The sequence below is a fragment of the Dunckerocampus dactyliophorus genome, chromosome 2 (genome assembly GCF_027744805.1).
Source record: "Dunckerocampus dactyliophorus isolate RoL2022-P2 chromosome 2, RoL_Ddac_1.1, whole genome shotgun sequence".
Taxonomy (NCBI): domain Eukaryota; kingdom Metazoa; phylum Chordata; class Actinopteri; order Syngnathiformes; family Syngnathidae; genus Dunckerocampus; species Dunckerocampus dactyliophorus.
This window is the reverse complement of record NC_072820.1, coordinates 16,971,964-16,992,255: the sequence shown is the minus strand read 5'-3', so window position 1 is coordinate 16,992,255 and position 20,292 is coordinate 16,971,964. Positions and strand designations below refer to the sequence as shown.

The 20,292-nt window shown below is 42.1% G+C and overlaps 1 protein-coding gene across 3 annotated transcripts; it reads right to left on the bottom strand.

Moving 5' to 3' along the window:
• Nucleotides 1–312: 312 nt before the first annotated feature.
• On the bottom strand, nt 313–17,089 carry klhl14 (kelch-like family member 14). Of its 3 annotated transcripts, none has more exons than XM_054767139.1 (9): nt 16,662–17,089; nt 15,135–16,035; nt 13,801–13,922; nt 7,028–7,117; nt 6,539–6,617; nt 6,243–6,433; nt 3,679–3,837; nt 2,305–2,462; nt 313–2,215 (listed from the first exon to the last, which is right to left on the bottom strand). In XM_054767139.1, the coding sequence occupies exons 2-9, from the start codon at nt 16,010–16,012 to the stop codon at nt 2,075–2,077; spliced, it is 1,818 nt and encodes a 605-aa protein (XP_054623114.1). In that variant the 5' UTR covers nt 16,013–16,035; nt 16,662–17,089; the 3' UTR covers nt 313–2,074. The 3 variants fall into 3 exon arrangements, with proteins under 3 accessions (XP_054623114.1, XP_054623112.1, XP_054623113.1); XM_054767137.1 differs by lacking the exon at nt 16,662–17,089 and adding an exon at nt 16,343–16,620; XM_054767138.1 differs by lacking the exon at nt 16,662–17,089 and adding an exon at nt 16,343–16,620 and having other exon boundaries at nt 2,305–2,447.
• Nucleotides 17,090–20,292: the final 3,203 nt, after the last annotated feature.

Genomic DNA, 20,292 nt, shown 5'->3' with positions numbered 1-20,292 from the left:
AAAAGGTGCCTCAAGCATACCTCATGTACTGTGGCAAGTTCTCATCTTACCACAGACAGGTGTAACATCACAATGTCACTTGAGGAAACAAGTAGGGAAGAATGAGTTAATTCAGCCTCTAAATGCAATACATTATTGAGAGAATAGTTAGAGACCGTTCCTAATTGGACACTCAAGAAACAGCTCCCCGTAGCTTCCTGGTGCTCTCTGCAGTTGAGTAAATAAACACCATAATTTAAGGAAACATGGTATAATGTAGTAACTTTTTTGGTTCATAAAAGGCCTGATAAGACATCAAGAAATCATCAAGAATCAGTTTATTTCCATATTCTAAAATGCAAAGGACATAGCAGGATTTGAGAATAAATCCAAAAGGTTGAGTGCACAAAAATGTTTCACTGCAAGCGATTATGTACAAGAATGAAGTCAACAACCTTTACAGGATTCAACATTTAAAGTCAACTTTGTCTTTTTTTAAACTCAGTAACATAGACTGGACTGGACTCAATTGTACTGAAAGAGATTTTTTTTTTTGTTAAAACACAGCACAATGATTCATTTACAATACTGTGAACTCTTAGGTTCACTTTAAGTGCATTAAGGTCTGCTTTATGCTCAGATTTGGAAGCTTAGTATCCCATACTACTCCCAGAGGTGGCGACTTTTAGTTGCACAAAGGAGAAAAAACAATGTTGCCACTTTTGGGTTGACCCAAAAATGCTTCCGATACATTGGTGAGCAATTTGATTGTACCATCGATGTGTCATTAGCTCCAACGTTAATTAATGCATCACATCAATGCAGCGGTAATTCGGTTTTTGTTATGAATTCGTTCCAAAAAAGTCAGATGAAAATTTTTTAGCAAATTAGCAATTTTTCCAATAGGAAATAATGTAAATCCAATTAATCCATTCCAGACACCCAAAACTATGGAAAAAAAAAAAACATTTAAAAGCGAATAATTATAGCTTTCCATGCAGAAAACAATGTGAAATAATTATAAATGACAAATGAAACGGACAAATTAACATGGAACATTATTTTACTGAAGACTCTTGTTGGTGAGGAGCGGAGAGGGAGGAGGGGAGGCGACACCATCTTCGTACTTTGCGACTGAATTCAACAGTGTTTCTCACCTTCTTTATCAAATTGCTGGCACTCCCAACTTTCTTTGTCCCCATGGCGGGTTATTCAACAGTCGCACTCAAACAAAATGAGTGACTCAGAAACGCGTAGGGTGCTTTTTTTGGGCACTCGCTTCCACGGAATGATACGGTACACGGAAACAGAGTAGTCTGATATGCACAATGTTGTAAGAATAACCGCGAATCTGATGCAGTTTGATCATTTCGACTTTTCGTCAAAAAAACGAATCATATGAAAACCGAGGTGTTGAAAAACCGAGGTTTGACTCTATTAGGGTTTGGTTTGTTGATTATGTTTTGTACAGTGTATTTTCCATCACAACAAATCAGTTTTCTAGGTCGCTTTGGATGCATGAATGTGAGATTTCTCTAAAACAAAACAAAAAAAAGACAGGAGAAAATATCATCGAACCAGGTGACCAGGTGTTCAGATTAAGTGCACAACACATCAAAACATAGTGTGAGCCATGATGACTATTTATATATCACAATTAAAGTAACTCACCCAGTCCTGGTTTAACTCCAAGATCCAGTGGGAATGATCCCTCTCTCTCTCAGTCTGTCATTGGGTTTATGTGGCTACAGGATACGACGGAGCTGAAAGCTATCATTGAGCTCGACACTATACGTGCTATAGAGAAGCCAAAAACACCACTAACAGTGTAAATAAATCATACCTAATATAAACCATTTCTCAGAGCACAGAGACATTTACATACATGACTTACACTGCTTTTCCCCACTTCTCGTCAGACTTTCACAGGGGAAACCAAAGTGCTCAGGTCAAACTTGTAAAAAAATAATTTATACACACACACTCGTGTGACTGAACGGGGGTTAGTTGTAAAATTGTTGCCTTCTTATCGGTGCTATTCTCCCCAATTGATGTGGTACTCGGCGTCATCGTCGCCTCTCGGCTGGATTAGTTGTCATTTGTTAAAAGGGAGGCAGGCGGGCAGAATGACGGTGGAACAAGCAGGGCCCGCTAGAGGTTCCGCCACCTCTCCTTCCAACTCTGTCCATGTTGCTTTCTCTGGGCTGTAGCAGATTGTAGACGACTTATAAGCCCCCTGGGGGAAGAGGACATAATGTCATTCTTTCCCTTCCTGTTGGTGCTGCTTGAGTTTCCCGCTGTCAAATTTAATATGTTAGACTATACCATGCTCCAGCTGTAGCCCCCCACGAGGAAGATGCTGTCATCCAGGACAGCACAGCCCGGACCGCTGCGACCCTCCAGAATGGGCGTCTGGAGGATGTTCCACTGGTCTGCTTTTGGGTCGTAACACTCCACTAACATTACGTCTAAATGAGAAAAACCTGTGAGCGGGGGAGAAAAATGCAGTCATCAATTTTCTTAGAGTATTGCACACATTTTATGAGATTTTTAACATGCTGCTGTAAGGGATGCAAGCTGGTGCAGCTGTGCAGAAGTATGTTGGTAAACCTCACTCCCTGATGTTGTTGGACATCAAGTTGACAGCTCGGGTCTTTTAGCTTGATGCGCTAGACAGTGTGGCTGGCTGCACCAGGCAGGTTACACTGATACTCTGACCCAGATGAGGGTGATGTTTGGGGGGGAGTGTAACGGATGCCAGCTGGTGTAGCAGTGCAAAAGTACAGTGAGTGGCTCCGGACATCGAGTTGACAGCTCAGGATTTTAGCTTGATGCCTAGCTCACTCGACTCTCTTTCGTTGGACCAGGGTTCGAGCCCTGGGCCTGCACATGTGCGGACCAGAAGTGTTTCACTGCTACAGTCGTGTAAAAAGATTAGGACATCCTTATGGTGCCTTCTATGGGTTGTGCTCAAAATGCTTAGAAAAACATGTTAGCATAGCATACATGTAATAAAGATTTCCTCAGAGTTTATTTGCTAAGTCTCACCGGTGCTCCTACAGAGATATTTTGCTTGATGGCGGCCCTGTTTTTCAACCAATCTCGCTCAAGTTGGACAGACATGTGCTTGTCAGTCCCCAAAAGGTCTGTACCAAATTTGGTGGTGATTCAACACCCAAAAGTTACAGTGGTTGTTTTGTGGAGCACACTGAGCTGTGTCAGAAATTTCAAGTCAATCAGACTTGCAGAGTCAAACTTTGGGGTTTAATAAGAGGACCGCCATTTGTGAGAAAAAGGGTGCATGTTTTGGCAAATATTCTGTGTGCAGTATCGCTAAGGTTAACGTCCCAATATAGGATGGCAAAAAAACTCTATATAGGCTAAGCTACACTATAATAAAAACATTCACCTCTCTATTTGTACAATATTTAAAAGGTGTGAAAATACACTAAGCAGAGCAAAAAGCAACACAAGGATTCTGCCTTTCATAATCATTTAAATTGAACACCAAAAACAGGCAGGTATGCCGATGAAACACAATGAAACAGCAGCGCAGTGTTCTACTGCTGATGAAAAGAGAAGTGAAACTAAAAAGAACAAGGTCACGGTTTCCCGCTCACGAGGACAGATAAAACAAACAAACAAAACTATCAATCTTGATTGTTTTCTGTCCATTTCCAGACACGCTCCAGTGCGTACCTTTCAAATGGTTTCCCCCAATCGCGTAGAGGCGGTCGTTCATTCCGGCCAGCGTGTGAATGGCGCGCTTTGTGTTCATGTCCTGCTTGCGAGCCCACACGTCCATTACAGGGTCATAGCAGTAGAGCCAGGACACATACTCGCCATTGTGGACGCCGCCTACAACAGGTAAAACTCTCTATCAGCCAAACATACTATTCTCTTACTGCATTTAGTCTGTATTTCACTCCAATTCATTCCACTTAAATACCACAAAACTGATGACATGTTTATCCATTTTAGGATGGGTTATAAACTCCTTGGTCACAACAGATTTCCTCTGCAAACTACAGTATCACCAGAATTCATGTTGGAAGATTTTTTTTTACGGTTTTTCTCCATTGCTATGGCACATTTCTTGAAACAGAAATGACATTGTCAAAATAACCTGGACAAACCTCCAAACAACCTCGCAGTTGTTCACAACAGAATTGAAGTTCTCATTGAGTTCATCAAATTGCAAATGTCTTAGTACATGTCTCAAGGTTGAATTAATCTAAATCTAAACCGATTGTCTATTCTCGGGTCTAATGGTTGTTGTCTCCAAAACATGACGGCATCATTTCATTGTGTAAGCCATCACATGCACAATAGTCTGTTCAATTGTCAAAATTAGTCAAGAATATACTGTAATATATTTATATACAATATATGAATCTCTTGGATCATCGGAAAAATGAATTATTTGACAGTTTGGTGAAACTAGAACTTGCACTGTGATGTGGATGAGAATCTTTGCCCAGACAGACAGCAGCGTGTACACTGCAAACACTAAATTTCAAGAAAGTTTTAAAAAAAAAAAGTCCCATTTTAAGCAACCATTTCTTATTTTTTTCCTAAAAATAAAAATATCTTGACTAGCAATTTTCACTTGAGAAAAATAATCTCATATTAAGAAAGCATAGCTGGCCAATTCTTATGAAGATCATTTTGCCAGAAACTAGTTCTTTTTTCTAATAACCGAAAAACAACTTGCTTATTTTAGGACTCATTATATTCCTAAAAGTCACAAGAAAAATCTTCAAGATATAAGAATTCTCGCCAAGCAAATTTTGCTTACCCAATTGGCAGAATTTTCTGCTAGAAATAAGAAAAGTTGTCTCATTTTAATATAATTTGGGCTTCTTTCCAGTATGGTTGTTTTTGCAGTGCAGACAACCATGAAGGCGAGGAGAGGGAGGGTGGAGACAGTGACCAGTGAGGAAGTACTTTAAGCTGCATATAATATTCCCATTTTTTTGTTTATGTGTTTATATTACAGTAATGGTAATGGTAATGGTTTAATTTCATTTGAACATGCATACAAGTTACAATGGAATAGTTCAATTCGCAGTTCCACACGTCCAAAAGGAGTAGAAAGAAGCAAAGCTTATTTAATCCTACCCTTCGTCCATTTCACATCAATTGCAATACATTTATTCACTTCCTGTATTCCGATGTAGTCTTTGCCAGTTAATACATGGGAAAATGATACAATGGAAAATGATAAGGTAATGTAGCAATGTAGTAATATAATTGTCAAAGTTTTTCTTCAATCATGATAAATAATAAATACATAAGTAGTATAATAGTAAATAAATAATAATCAGTTTGAAAAGACAGAACTGAACTTAGTTGCAATAATACCGTAGGTGAGTGCTGACAAAACTCTTCTTCCTTGTATTTTGCATCAACATCAACGGTTTGTATTGTTTCTTGAAATCGCTCATCTTTGTTTGAGTTCCTTACTCAATCCGTTCCATAATTTGATTCCACATACTGAAATGCTGTGGGTTTTTAGCGTTGTTGTAGCATATAAGTGTTTTAAGTTTAGTTTTTGCCTGAGATCATACAGTATTTCTCCTCTCCTCTTGAAGAGTATTGTATGACATTTTTGGGTAGCAGGTTATTGTTTGTTTTATGCATAATTTTAGCTGTTTGAAAATTTACTTTATCAGCAAATTTTAATATTCGTGATTTTAGAAATAGATGATTACACATAAGATAACATACATATAGTATTACAAAGGTCCTCGGCCATTGTGAGACAACATCCAAACATTTTAACTTGCTGTGCTTACACAGTGCCAAAGGGATGATTCATTTTGGGGCCACAGACAATTTATATTGGCAAGAAATTTAGTTTTGACACTTAAGTGAAATGTTTTGGAAGAGGTATGAGTTTTTGCAGGTGAACCATGGTGTTGTGCTGAACCATCCAAGTTTATTTTGCTAAAAGAATCAAGAGGTGTTGAGAAAGTCAATTGAGAAGGATCTTTGCATTTTGGTGGCACTGGCTGTTTATGTGAGAAAGGAATTAGCTTTGAAGCATGACTGGACTGTTTTGGGAGAGATATGTGCTTTTGCAAGTGAGCTATAGTGTGCCGAGCTGTGAGACTGTTTGGCCAAACGAACGTTTTGAGAATGTCATTTCTGTTTCAAGAAATGAGCCAAACAAATGGAGAAAAACTGTAATCTAACTCAAGGTGAGTGTGTAGAGGATAAAGTTAAAGGCTAATTGCAATGTGGGCGGGATCTAAGCTAACCTGATATGTAGATCTTGCCATTATGCACTGCTCCAGCGTGGGCAGCCAGAGGTTGCGGTAGAGACGACACATAGTTCCACTCGTTGGTCTCCAGGTTGTATGACTCCACGCTGGACAGGTAGCCCGTCTCGTTCCGACCACCGATCACATAGAGGTGCTTTTCCAGGCGGCAGGCGAAAAAGCTGGCTCTCCTGAGGAGGAGGAAAGTGTCATGTGGATGATTGTATGTATTTAAGAGTAAAATAAAGTTGAGGCGGTTTAATAAAGCACCATGCATGTCAACATAACGGCCTCACCTCTCCTGCATAGGGGGAAGTTGTATCCAACTGTTGAATCTGGGATCATAGCGACTTACAAAATTAGTGCTGTGTTTTCCTAAAAGTACAAGGAGAAAATATGATGCAACTGTTGAACAAAATGCACAAATGGTATACTGCAAGTGTACATAGGGAAAACGCCATAGCATAGGAAAATGATATTAAAATGATAATAATATAGTATATCACATTATATTGCAAACACAAAATCAGCTTTATGCTGTCCTGGTTTCCTACTTGATTGTACAAAAAGGCCCCTCAAGCAACTTGACACGTCAAAGATTTCACTGTCACTTCTCAGCGCCAAATAATGACAAGTGTGACTGAGGGTGTTGCTTGTCCACTCAGTACTCATCTGGCTTAAAGTGGAGTTTTAAAACGACTAAAAGTGCAACAATACAGCATTCAAATAGACGGTACAAATCAATTGCAGTATGAAATCAATGAGAATGAGGTGCATCGTTTTACCGTTGGGGTTCCACTGATCCTCTCCTCCTAGGAGCAACAGGAAGTTTTCCACCTCCACAACGCAGTGATGGGCACTGTTGTAAGGCATGACTGGGTGAGACACAAAGAAAATTCATCTGTAAATAATATTAATTGTACAGTGGGAGGGAGCTGAGCAACCATAAAGAACACTTCTTGTATGAATTGTAGTGGTCTACAGAAAGAAAAATCCTACAGAGACACCCAGAATATTCCTGGAATAGTAGAAGAAGGGAAATTAGTTTGGGGTATACTTTTTACCATAAAAAAATACCGTACCTTTTTTGGTAGGGGTCACCTGCTTTTGCACTCCCCTTCCTGTCCTCCATCATATTCGGTTGCAGTGACCCCCATTGAGATGTGGAGAAATGGTCTTGGGTGACAGTCGTAATGAACATGATCGTGTTCACTCAATAAATCTTGGGCGCGGGCGGTGGGGTGGGGGGTCTTGTGGAGCACAAATCAGTGGAATGTTAAGGCCCACCTGTCTGTCTCCATCAGTCATTTCCACTGTCGCCTTCCCACTGCCTGATGGATCACAGTTTCTGCAGAATTAGACAGCCTTGAATCTCATTTCTTTCCAATTGGTCTCTCGCTGCAATCTCACTCCGCCCGTCTGACATGTGCCGCTCCTTGTCAAGGGGGGAGGGACTCAGATAGGAGCTAATACCACATACACTAAAAACAGCTTTATCTTGAACGAGCGGATTAGGTTGCCTGCCTCCAGTGCACCTCAAAGACAAGTGCCATATGACTGCCAAACTCCCTTACATGCTATTTACATTATCGTTCAGTCAGCAGTATATAGGCCACGGATGGGCGGCTTTTTATTTGATGTCTAGGTGGCTTGAAATCATCTTGTACTCGTAGGAGAAAAAAGAGGCCCTCGTGGCTCTGCAGAGAGGCAAATACAGTACAGTGGGAGGAGCAGTACGGGAGAAGGATGTGGGATGTTTGTCCTGCCTCTACAGGTGTCTCAGACACAGGCGAGCAGCAGGATAAGTGGCAGCAGAGAGGTCATAGCTCTGACTACAACGGTGAAAGACATAAAACATGCCATTTACTTTTACCTCTCCCCCGTGTTAGGACCTTATTGGGAGAATTTAATCTACCTACTAGTGCCCTTTTGCTTTTAGATCCTCAGTGACGGGCAGCGTTCTTTTTGACAAGGACGCCATGGCTGCTGTCTACACTGAGCCGAAGGGCTCACTAGAGGGAGTCAGAAACCTCTGCATAGAGGCAAGGGGACGCTTGACTGACTACATGGCTAATGCACCAAGGCTGCTCCAGCTCTGCCTCGTGCCTTTTTCCGCCATCATAGCGGCTTCCACACTAGGGTGGAGTCCCTTGTTATTTTCAAGCAGCCATATTGTACAGTCTGATTTTTAGATGGTAATGTCAGGCCCGCCTTTGTCTGGCATTCATCCACGTTGTTGTGGGTACACTAGGTGTCAAACTTCACACTGGGATCAACGGCTCGTGGCTCCAAGTGACACAACAAGAGGGAAGATCAGAATCTTCCCAAATTATCTTGATGAATGTCGTAATCAAAGGCTGTCCCTCTAAGGTTTCGCCTCATTGCAAAGTTATGATTGAATGTTAATAATCTCCTCTTTCACATCCATTGTGTGGAGGCTACATCAGATGCTCACTGATGTGCTCAGGGGATGATTGTGCAGTTTTGTCCTTCCACAAGGCCACGGACCATTTAAGTGTTAACTTTTTAAGTTGGGAGTGATGGAAATCCCCACTGACCTTTTTGCTAGTTGCCGTTTATACCCATGAGGGCGAGGGTAATGAGCAAATGACAGTGCGGACACCAGCGAGCTTCAGCCTGATGTGTGTGCGTGTCTGCAGAGAGCACCCTGATGAATTCTGGTAAAATAAACGCCTGTCGACTAACAAGACATGTTGGGGGGAACAAACAAACTTTAAAAGACTACAACAGAAAAAAACACACACAAGATTTGCGGCCGGAATCTCCAAAGCAGGCCAGGAAATGACAGCTAATGCTGAGAAATGTCTCCAACTACAACAACAACATACAAACTCAATAGAATTGAATAGAAAAATATGGTTTGCCATTATGTCGAGTGTGACCTTTGGATTATGAGAACAATATAGAGGTGAGTTGAAAAGGTCAATGATGGCAAGTGAGGGGGAGGAAAGTGGCAGACTGTACTGAAAAAATGTGAAGTAACAAAGAACATCAGTTTTTTTTTAACACATGAAATACAAGGAATTCTGAATAGTGTCCTTAAAGCAACTATATGGGAGAATTGATCTTTAAAATAACCGCTCTAAAATCATTTTGATGGTAGACGGGCTTGAAATAAGGAAAAAAAACATCTCTGCCGTCATCATGGTGACCATGGAAAAACCTACCGGTACTTTATAATCTAAGTATGTATGTTACAATATTGGTGAACCAGCCCGGACATCTCTTGTACTGTGTTAGTATCCATGGGCAAAGATTAAGTCACTGATTAACTGTCATTTTTAAAGTGTATTGAATGCTCTCGAGCAGGAGTCTTCAATAGGCGGCCCGTGACCACATCCGGCCCGCCAAAGCTTTTCATTTAGCCCGACAACCATTACCCGAATAATCTAAGACAGGGGTCACCAACGTTTTTTCTTGCGAGAGCTACTTTTAGAAAATGAAAATGGCCACGAGCTACTCATTTTTGTAGAAATTATTTTCATACCTTATTTCAACCCAAACAGATCAAATATGCTTGTTTTACCAAAACATTCACAAAATGCTGGTATCCACAACTCACATTTTATGTTTCAGAATACTTTTCTTTCTAGTGTTCTCACATTATTAACTGAAAACCTGAATGAAAAGCAGGCTTGCGGGCACCTCATGTGGTCGTGGGGGGCTACTTGGTGCCCACGGGAACCACGTTGTGACCCCTGATCTAAACCATTCAGTCTAACTAGAGAAGTGCTCGTTCATGCAGTAGGTCCTCCGCTCTGCAGGGAGCAACTGCATGGCATACGCGTCACAATGAAGCAGAAGTAGAAGAAGATGGCTCGCATTTAAAAAAATATGGCACTATCAGCTCTAAAAAAAAGTAAAGTGTGCAGCAGGTTCCTTAGGGGCAGCCAACAATCAAACGTACAAATAGTCTTATACCCAGGCCTTCCTGTGTAAGTACGTAAGCCACGGCCTATGTAACGTTTGTTTATGTTAAGTACAGTCAAACCTGTCTTAGCGGCCACCTTTATAGAACGGCCACCTGCCTATAGCGGCCACTGAAAAATCCCCCGCAGTAAATTTACATGTTATAGACCTCGTGTATAGCAGTCACCTGTCCAACGCGGCCAGCGGCCACCCATTTTGTCTCCCTTGGTCAATATCTGATCACATATAGCAGCCAAATTACCGACTCAAGTAGAAGCTTCATGCACGAAAAAGTTTTGTTTTTCAATCAATGAAGCCGTCGTGTGTAGACTTTAATTACTGAGTCCTAGCTCAGTCACAATCATTCACAAGATCCACACAAACTGTCAGTTGTTCGACATAAAAAAGCCGTCTTCTTTTGAGCTTGCTATTTCCTGGTCAAACATGTAACTTTGAGAGCATTTGCACCAAAACATTACCGCAACAGACAAACAGGACGTGCTCCCAGCGACGCTACAATAAAAAAAAAAACATACGCTAGCATGCATGCGGCAGCGGGAGCAAAACTGAGTTCGGTTGTACTTAACTGAAGTATTTTAGAATGTACTCAAGTTATTTTTGATCAATCCTCATCCACAAATCCATCAAAGTCCTCATCTTCTGTATTCGACACACAAAAAAAGCCGTTTTCTTTTCCGTTCACTACTAGTCTGTTAACTTGTCAGTGTTATTCAGCTCCGAAGCAAGGAAGGAAACTTCTCCTGTTGCTTCTGCCAACTTTATTTATTGAACGCGGCCACCAGAGAGCACAGAGAGCACACAGAAGACACACACACGTCTCGTCTCTCCTTCCTGCTTGCCCACAAGCCAAAGGTTAAACAAGCCCCACTACATAGCTGTCCAGGCAATGCCTGTAACTAGTGACACCGTTTATTTCCTGGTGTGAGACAATGTGCACAATGTGTGTCAATACTGTAATGCCGCTTGTTGTGGGGAAGGAGAGACTCACGTCGCCGATGCACTTTAATGGCTTTATTAACAGCGGAGAACACTGCAGGACTTTACATCCACGCCAACATAAACACACTTGCCAACTCTCTCGAAACTCACAGCTAGCACTGAGCCTAGCTCTCCTGCTCGGGACACCCACCGTCACTTCTCGTCACTTCCCGATGAACTAAAGCTGTAATGACACTCTGCCGTATAAAAAGTAAAATATTAAAAACAAGCGTAAGACATTACTAGCACAGCTTTGTTCTGTGGGTTGTGGATAATAACAAGCCTAGTAGTGCTGTACAACCTTTATCCGCAGTCCCACAGTGCCCTCTACTGGTCAACATTATTATTATTTTTTCCCTTTTTTTTCTTTTTTTTCCGCTACTGGTCAACATTTCCTCTACTGGTCAACATTCCTTTTTTTCACTCTACTGGTCAACATTCAAACTGGACACCAACCTGTCTATAGAGGCCACCTGTCTATAGCGGCCACTTTTGCAGACTCCCTATCGTGGCCGCTATAGACAAGTTTGACTGTATAAGCAATTTGTAATTGTGAAATATATAGATTTTTTTTGTACAATCTATTCATTTGAAGAGATGTTCATTTTGTAACATATGCTAGCAGCTGGTGGTGTTGGTGTTTTTTGGTTTCAAAATTTTTTATTTGGAATGATTTGCATAGAGTCCCTTTAAAATTGGACTTTAAGATGGCGACTGGACTGCAAAATATGCATTTACCAAAAATGCAGAGAGGAAGCCTGTGTTTACTTTGTAACTAAGTAAACGCTGTTTCGAAGGAATTCAACCTATGGTGAGGCATTTCCAGACAAAACATCACAACTTTGATGCAGTCCATGCCCCCATCTCTTGATTATTGACGGTTGGGGTGGTTCTGGATTTTTAAATAGAGCTCCAGACCATCACACTACCACCACCATATTTTACTGTTGGTATAATGTTCTTTTTCTGAAATGAGGCGTTACTTTTACGCCAGATGTAATGGGACACACACCTTTGTCGTCTTGGAACTCATTTCCATTTTTGCCCAGTGTCTTTCTTATGGTGGAGTCATGAACACTGAACTTAACTGAGGCAAGTGAGACCTGTAGTTCTTTGGATGTTGTTGTGGGATCTTTTGTGATCTCTTGGACGAGTCGTCACTGCGCTTTTGGGGTAATTTTGGTTGGATGGCCAAGTTCACCATTGTTCTGTGTTTTTGCGATTTGTGGATAATGGCTCTCACTGTGGTTCGCTGGAGTCCCAAAGCTTTCAAAATGGTTTTATAACTTTTTCCAAACTGATAGATCTCAATTAATCTCAGTTACGTTATGTTTTAACAGGGGGGCAAATTACTTTTTCACGAAGGACCATGTAGGTTTGGATTTTTTTCCCTCCCTTAATAATAAAAGGTTTCATTTAAAACTGCATTTTGTGTTCTGTTGTGTCGTCATTGACTAATATGTACAATTGTTTGATGATCTGAAACATTTAAGTGTGACAAACATGCAAATAAATAAGAAATCAGCAAGGGGGCAAACACTTTCTGTCTCGTGACACCCTAATGTAGACATACTGTATAAGTATATATATATATACTTAATATATACATAGATCCCAATATATCAATTAATAAATCATATTGTTTTGTGGTTGAATATGGCCTATTATTAGTCAAAAAATATATACTGAACCAAATTTTACATATTTTTAGCCTAAATTAAGCATTTTCAAGCATAAAAATGGCTAAATGAGCTAGATTACAAATACAAGGCATTCAGAACATGCATTCAAAGATGCTTTGAATGATGCAATTGAGGACCCCTGCTCTAGAGTGAATTAACAGCACCTCTGCTGGCTGCAGCTAAGAAATGCTCCTAATTTTACCTCAATTGCTTCAAGACACAACTCACCAACTGATTAATGATCTATTATCTCTTTATTAATTAATACTGTTTATTATGACTTTATTTCAATGAGTGATTTTGTACCAAAGTCGTTTCAAAGTAAAGTAGACTTTATACGTTACACGTATAAAAAAAATCCTTACTTCTTCTTTAAATGTAACATTATTATAATACAATCATATCCAACAAATATTTATTTATTCAACTAAAAAAAATACAAGTGAACAAGCTATTTAGCATTTATTTTCTCTTCAAACCCAGTATTAGTTCACAACCATAAGGCCATCACCCAGGTTTACTCTGTGTTTTAGTAATTAATTACAGCAATTTAGCCAGTATTGATCACTGCAAGTGAATAATCAGGACGAATTTAAATGCTACTCAGTAAAGATATCACACGTCCCTGCGTTCAATCTCTGCCACAGTAGATCATTAGATTCAAGTGAATCTCATCATGCATCTCGGCAGCATATTTCAGCAAAAACAAGGGGAACCGGGCGTGAAGTGCCGCAGTGCCGTGAAGTCACGCTCTGATTAGAAACTTATATTAAAAAGTGATAGTGATATATTATTACCTGAAGGATTTAGGGAACTCCTTCGCTCAAATTAACCCGTGTTAAAGTCATCCACAGGAACGATCATTCCCCATCATAAAAAGCCACTAAACAGGAGATGCTGTAAGTTGGGAAAAAATCAAATATAATCAAAAGGCTTTTGAAACTCACTTGTGAGGATCTTCCATGTCTTTTTTTCATCATCATAGTACTGGACCAAATTGCTGGGGAGGCGATCAGGTCCAGGAGGCAAACCACCCACCAGTAACAGCATTCTCTTATTGGAACGGATTCTGTAATGACAACAGTGTGCGTGAGGAAACAAGTAAAATAAATAAACAAAACGCTTGCTTCATAGACCTACACTGGGGCCTTCTTTATCATTGTATTTTCACTTGACTTGAAGACATTTATTACAATTAACAAAAGGCACACTTATTATGGTGATCTGTTATCAAATGGTTATTACAATCTTAAAGGTATCGTTTTAATTAGCTGTGAAGGGAAGATGGTCCTGCAGGGTGCCATGCCGGAGGCTAAAAAGGCAATTGACTACATAACCCTGTCTCCATCATTGGCTGTAATGATTCATGTGACATCCACTAGTCGTTTGTGGGAGTTTGCATATGATGTATAACCTGGTGGTGGCACACTCTACTCTCCATACAGGAGCATTGTCTGGCTCATAATGGCTTTTAACACAAATCTACCAATTAATCACAATATGCAGTTTTACATTACCTTCAGTCACATTCACCTCATTTCCTTTCTCTTAGCGTTCTTTTTTTAATGCATGGCTATGTCACTCACACAACATCTCTTCCTGATTGTATCTCTTTGCTACTGCCCCACTTGGAAGTCTTTTTGAGGTTAGTCATATGCAAATGAGCCCCTGGACATAGATAATGGTGATTAATTGAGAAGAGAGGAACAGTAGCATGTGAAACTAATTATGAGGATTCCTGAATCCTTGTTCATTTAGGCCCACGTGTGGAAATAGATATGTTACTGTAGTAATGTGGACATAGATTTTTGCTTTTAAAAATCTAAATGATGATGGAGTAACGCTGATGCTTATAAGTGGGGGGGAAATAATTACATCACTGCCAATGTATTCAAGCTACTCCTGTAGAGTGCTATGCTAGGTATGCAGCTTAGCCTCCTTGTGTGAGTAAAACATGTGCATTTCCTCTTCTTTGCATGTAACAAGTAGGAAAGTGCCACCAGATGAAATGTCTAACCTCTTTTGACTGTGATGCATCTTATTTAGAATGGAAAACAGATGTTATACAAATGTATGAGGGGGAAAGCATATTTTTGTCACTATAATATAAAGTAACAGGTTCACTACAAATATAATGCAAAAGAGAGCACATCAAACTCTTTGGCAGCTTCTTTACTTCGAACTGACCACATACATGCTTGACAGTCCAGGCATTCTTACCATAATTTCAGAACAATGTGCAGATTTTTAAAAAAGTGATTCCTCATGTTAGTTGTCTTACCTGCTAGCTGTGGTCTGCCTGCAGTGCTGCCTGAAAGGCATCAGGTGGTAGTTCATGGCATCCAGCAGTAGCTTCTGGCACACGGGGTCACTCCTCATAAAGTCGACTGACTGCACCCTCTCCACCAGCTCCGGGGCCGGGATGAGGGCGAAGCGCAGCCTCTTCATGAGGTCCGGAGCGTAGTGCATGCGGGTCTCTCGGTCATGCTCCAGCCAGAGCACCGACATCTGGAAGAGAGCCAGCTCCGACTCCACCGGGGGCGGCAGAGCGTCCAGCATGGCGCACATCTCCTCAAAGTTGAGCAGCAGCACGTCCTCCACCAGGTACTTGTTGGCCAGCTTCTTGGTCTCATCTAGCCCATGGAGGGCGGCGATCTTGCAAATCTGCTTGTAGTTCTGCACTGATATCTGGTCATTGAGGAACTGCACGCTGAGCTTGGTGATCTGCGGGATGTTGAGAATCTTGCTGACCGACAGCACCTCTTCCACTGTGTCCAGGGAAAGAGTCACATTGGCAGTGTAGAGGTACTCCAGCACTAGTCTTAGTCCAATGGAGGAGCAGCCCTGCAGGACCAGGTTATTGATGGGCCTGGCACTGGGGGTTACCAGCTTGTCATCAGGAGAGGACGAGGGGGTGCCGCTGCTGCCCTGGTCTCCTTTGCCTCCCTCGTTGTTGATGGCATTATGGGAGGAGAAGAGCGATCTGAAATACTGGGAGCAGGATGCCAGAACCGCTTTGTGGCAGTGGAAGTGCTGTCCTTGGGCGGTGAGAGTCACATCACAGAAAAGCTGCTTCCTCCACAGGAGGTTCAGCCCGTGCAGCAGCGTGTCACTGTGTGTTGGGTCAAAGGTTGACGTTCTATCACCCGATCTGGACATGACTTCCCGACTGTAGACGCCACCTGGGCAACAGATAAACCATGCAAGCCATTTACCTCAGAGCATCTAAGTTGCACAACACATGTGGGCTCAGTCTATCTAAAAGCAGCCTCTTGGATAAGTTATCAATCCAGGATGCCAGAGAATTTACATCCCATGTGGGATTAGGTCATCTTCAATTTACAGTCATGAAGCAAGAAACAAAAACAACGCAGTAGTCCCCATCGTGCAATACTCCGATTCAATCCTAGTAGATTTAAACGGAAGCTGTGATTAAGGGGGCGCAGGTGAGCCAAAACAAAGACGACGGAGATGCTGTGGAGCTCTAACCGGCAACGACGCTCCACTCGGCGGATACGGAACGCGACATCCCCGCTAGGGAGAGCGTAGAGCAGACATCCTCTCTTCTCTTTCCGCTTCTGCTGCTGCACACCCTGGTTATACGAGGCGAACACTCGGCGCCGGAGAGAAAAAGGCAATTTCCTCGTCGAAAACAAAGTCAGGAAAATAAGAAAAGAGGTAAAAGTTCACCGCGATGTTGGAGTCTTTTGTTTGCGGACACGTCACGACAAAACGCCATTTGTGCGTGCGTAAACTTACGCGCGCCGTCAGTGTGACAACTTAAATGATGAGAGCAGCCACAACTTACCTGACACACACTCATACGCACACACTCAAAAAAGAAAGTAATCTTCGGGGGGTTCCGGTGTGTAAGGTCCCCCTGCTTTTGTTCTTCGTTTTTGTTAAAAAAAGCGATTCCCAAAAAAAGTCCAAATTAGGTTGTGGTTATTTGTTGATCATTTGATTCCTCGGAATTAACCAGAAGTGTGCGACTGTGTGAGAGGGGAGCCGTGCTTTCTGCAAGAGAAGAAGAAGAAGAAGAAATATACGTGTGACAAATTATGCTACCAAGAAACAACACATCATTATCCTTGGGCCTGGGGCTCAGTGAGTCGTAACGAGAGTAATAGGAAATCCACGGTTGGGGAGAGAAACGGTCGTGCATGGCCGGTGGAGAGAGACCATGCAGGGGTATGGATGCTGGAGAGACTCGCAAAATTATGGCTCAAGGCTATTGTAAAAACTGTCGAGCGTAAATGACTGCGATTTCAAACATCTATGGAAGAAAGGAAAGAGGGAAAAGGGGGGAGAAAAAAGGCGAGTCTCGTGGTTTTTTTCACCCCTCGCTGTTATGGAGAGAAACCGTCAAGTTTTAGTGCGCATTGCTAATTAGTCAATTTCTCTCTGCCTTCACAGCCCGGCGACTTTGCTGCTGAGCTGAAACTGCTAATTTCTGGGACCAGCCTTTTTTTGGCTGTGAACTGGATGGATGAATGGCTTGTCTCGCACAAATGACAAAAAGCCCCTGCCTTAATCTCCATCGCCAAAATAACCCCTCATCTCCCAACCCCTGCAGATAGTCCTTTAAAAGCAAGATGCTCTACTCAAGTTGTGCATATGCATCATAAACTGCATGTCCAGTCTTTGTTTATAAGGTGAGCCTTACACTTAATGTTTTTCATTCAGTGTGACACACACCCTAAAGTCATGTTAAGGGAAATAAAAGTTGTTTTATTAGTGTTTCACCTCACATGGCCTCGTGTACAGGCCTGAAAACATCATAAAAGTAAAAGTGAAACCAGGAGAATATAAATATGCACAAATTCGCACCCGAACCAGCCTTTAACCGCTAAAATAAAAAAGAGCTGTGCCACACTTTATATGCGGCTATTAACTATTAAAATGCATTAAACAGTCTATGAGTGGCTTCAAGTAATAGACACTCACTGACCGCAGCATTAGGTACATATGCACAATCTCATGTGATCCAGTACAATGTCCCATGTCCCACACAGGTGCCCCAGTCCATTCATCCTAGTGCCTCACCCATGTCCGAGGTCTATTGCTCAGAGGTGACCTGTCCTTTCCCCTGGGTACACCACAGATTACCTTACAACTAAACATCCCACTTCTGACATCATTTGTCACCAAACTTAAAGGGATAGATCAGAAGTTGCATGACATCTCCATCAGCAGTGTATTGCATCAACAGTGACTCCCCCTCCCCCAGTCCGTCCCATGAGCTGAGTTCTGGTTGGTTTTCAGTGTTGAGGAAAGTAGTTCGGGCTAGTTGGTGGGGTCACGTTAGTAAAGCGTTTTGCTTCTCAAAACAATGTATGTTCAAAAGAGTAACAACGTTTGGCATCAGTGTATCCCAGTTCATACAGCTATCCCTTCGGCTTTGGAATGTTGCCATCACTTGTTTCGTAGTCAGACATGTTTACTTTCACTATCCCAGCAGTAAACACTGTGAAGCCGGTGATGGAAATGTGCAGTTGAGTACAGTTGACAGCTGGCGGCAGCGCGCAGTGATACCAACGAGAAAATAAGAGAGAAAATAACAGAGCGATTGTGAGGTTTGACTTTTTTGTGAAAAACTGTTTTGTGATGCAAATGTATTACTCTTTTGAGCACATATTATTTTGAAAACCAAAGCACTTTATTAAAGTGACCCCACCAACTAGCCGTAATTACTTTCCACAACACCGAAAACCGACCAGAACTCGGCTCACGGGATGAAGTTGGGGGAAAGTCACTGTAGATGCAATACACTGCTGGTGGGGATGTCATACAACTTCATCTCAAAAAATCCAAACTATCCCTTTAAAATGAGTCATCGCAGATTTAAACCTAGTGGTACGCCACCTTCCACAGGTGGTAGGTGGTGTTCAGCTATCTTCAGGGACTATCGATTAGGCGTCACCTGTCCTTTTTACCGGGCACGCCACGGCCAATCATCCAATTTCTGATGCCAAAAATGAGCCCCAAAATGTTTCTGCAACCCTTGGTAATTTGGACTACCCTGTTCTACACCTTCACTCATCTCCGAGACCTACCGATTAGGGGCCAACTGTCATGCAACAGTCAACCATTCAACTTCTGACATCTAAAATTATTCCAAATTTTTTTCTGTATGCAACCCTTGGTGGTGTGCACTACTCTGTTCTAGTGGGGCTCCCATCTCTGAGGTGTATCTCTCAGGGGGTCACCTTTTCCAAGCGTCCTTTCAACCTGGCATTCCATGGCCAACAATCCAACTTCTGACACCGAAAACAATTCCGCAAGATTTTCTGCATGGTACCCACGGTGGCTTGGCCACCACTTTTCCTTGGGCCTAACCCTAATTTCTGGGGTCTAACGCTCAGGGTTCACCTTCAAGGTCCTTTGAACCGGGCATGCCAAGGACAACAATCCCCTGTCCTTGTGCCTCACCAATCTCTAGACTTACCTGTTCTAAGCATTCTTCCAATTGGGCATTCACAGTCAACCGTTCCATTTCTGACACCAATTCTCACATTACTCAGGAGTAGTACCCTCAACTTGGATTTAAACTGTGTCTACTGGGTTCACAACCCATACACTGAGCATGAGATCGCCTACCGCAGAAGAAAACCATCACTATGAATTTGTTTGCTGCGTTTATGGCAACGGATGGTTAACAATGATAAAAAAGAATTGACTGAGAATGACTTATTAGGACATAATGAAGTGTCAATTAAATAAAAGAGCTCAATTAGAGCAAAACAAAAGAAAATCCACATGGGAATCCCATGAGACAGGCAGTGAAAGATATCTCACATGCCGTATGGAATGACAGATTGGCATAAATGTTCCCGTTTTATGAAACACACAATGCGCCATGCGTTTTGGACATGCACTGACAAACCGGTAGCATTTATCCAGGTAACTACTCCTGCCACTAATACTAGCATGTACTTGCAAACATGCCTGGTTGGTGTTTACTACGGTTTTAAGTCGGACCGGTAAGGATGCGTGGCAGAGCTACACTAGTTGGGCGTGTTGTTGGCCGTTGGCACTTGGGAGTCGCATACTGTTATCTTTACAAGCACTCAGTTAGCACTAAATTACCCAAGTCTCCAGTGAGCCATTCTAACACAATAAAATGACCATTTCCAAACTCTTTCAGCTCTTTGTAGCAGCTCAGTCTCCTGAGGCCGCTGGTCTTCAGATTGCAGGGCGTTTATGGTTGCAAGTTGTTGCAGTGTGCAGCAGGAAGGGGGACGCTGGGGGGGTGGGGGGGCGAGTGGGGGGTGCTGGTTAGTGAGGGGGGTCATCAGATAAGAGAAGAATTTCAAGACTAATTAAACCCGTTGAGACAAAGAATCACACTACAGTGATTTACAACTCTCTGTGCCAGTTAACCCAGCTCATATTTATGTGTCATATTATACAGATCAGATCAGGTCCCCCTCCATGCC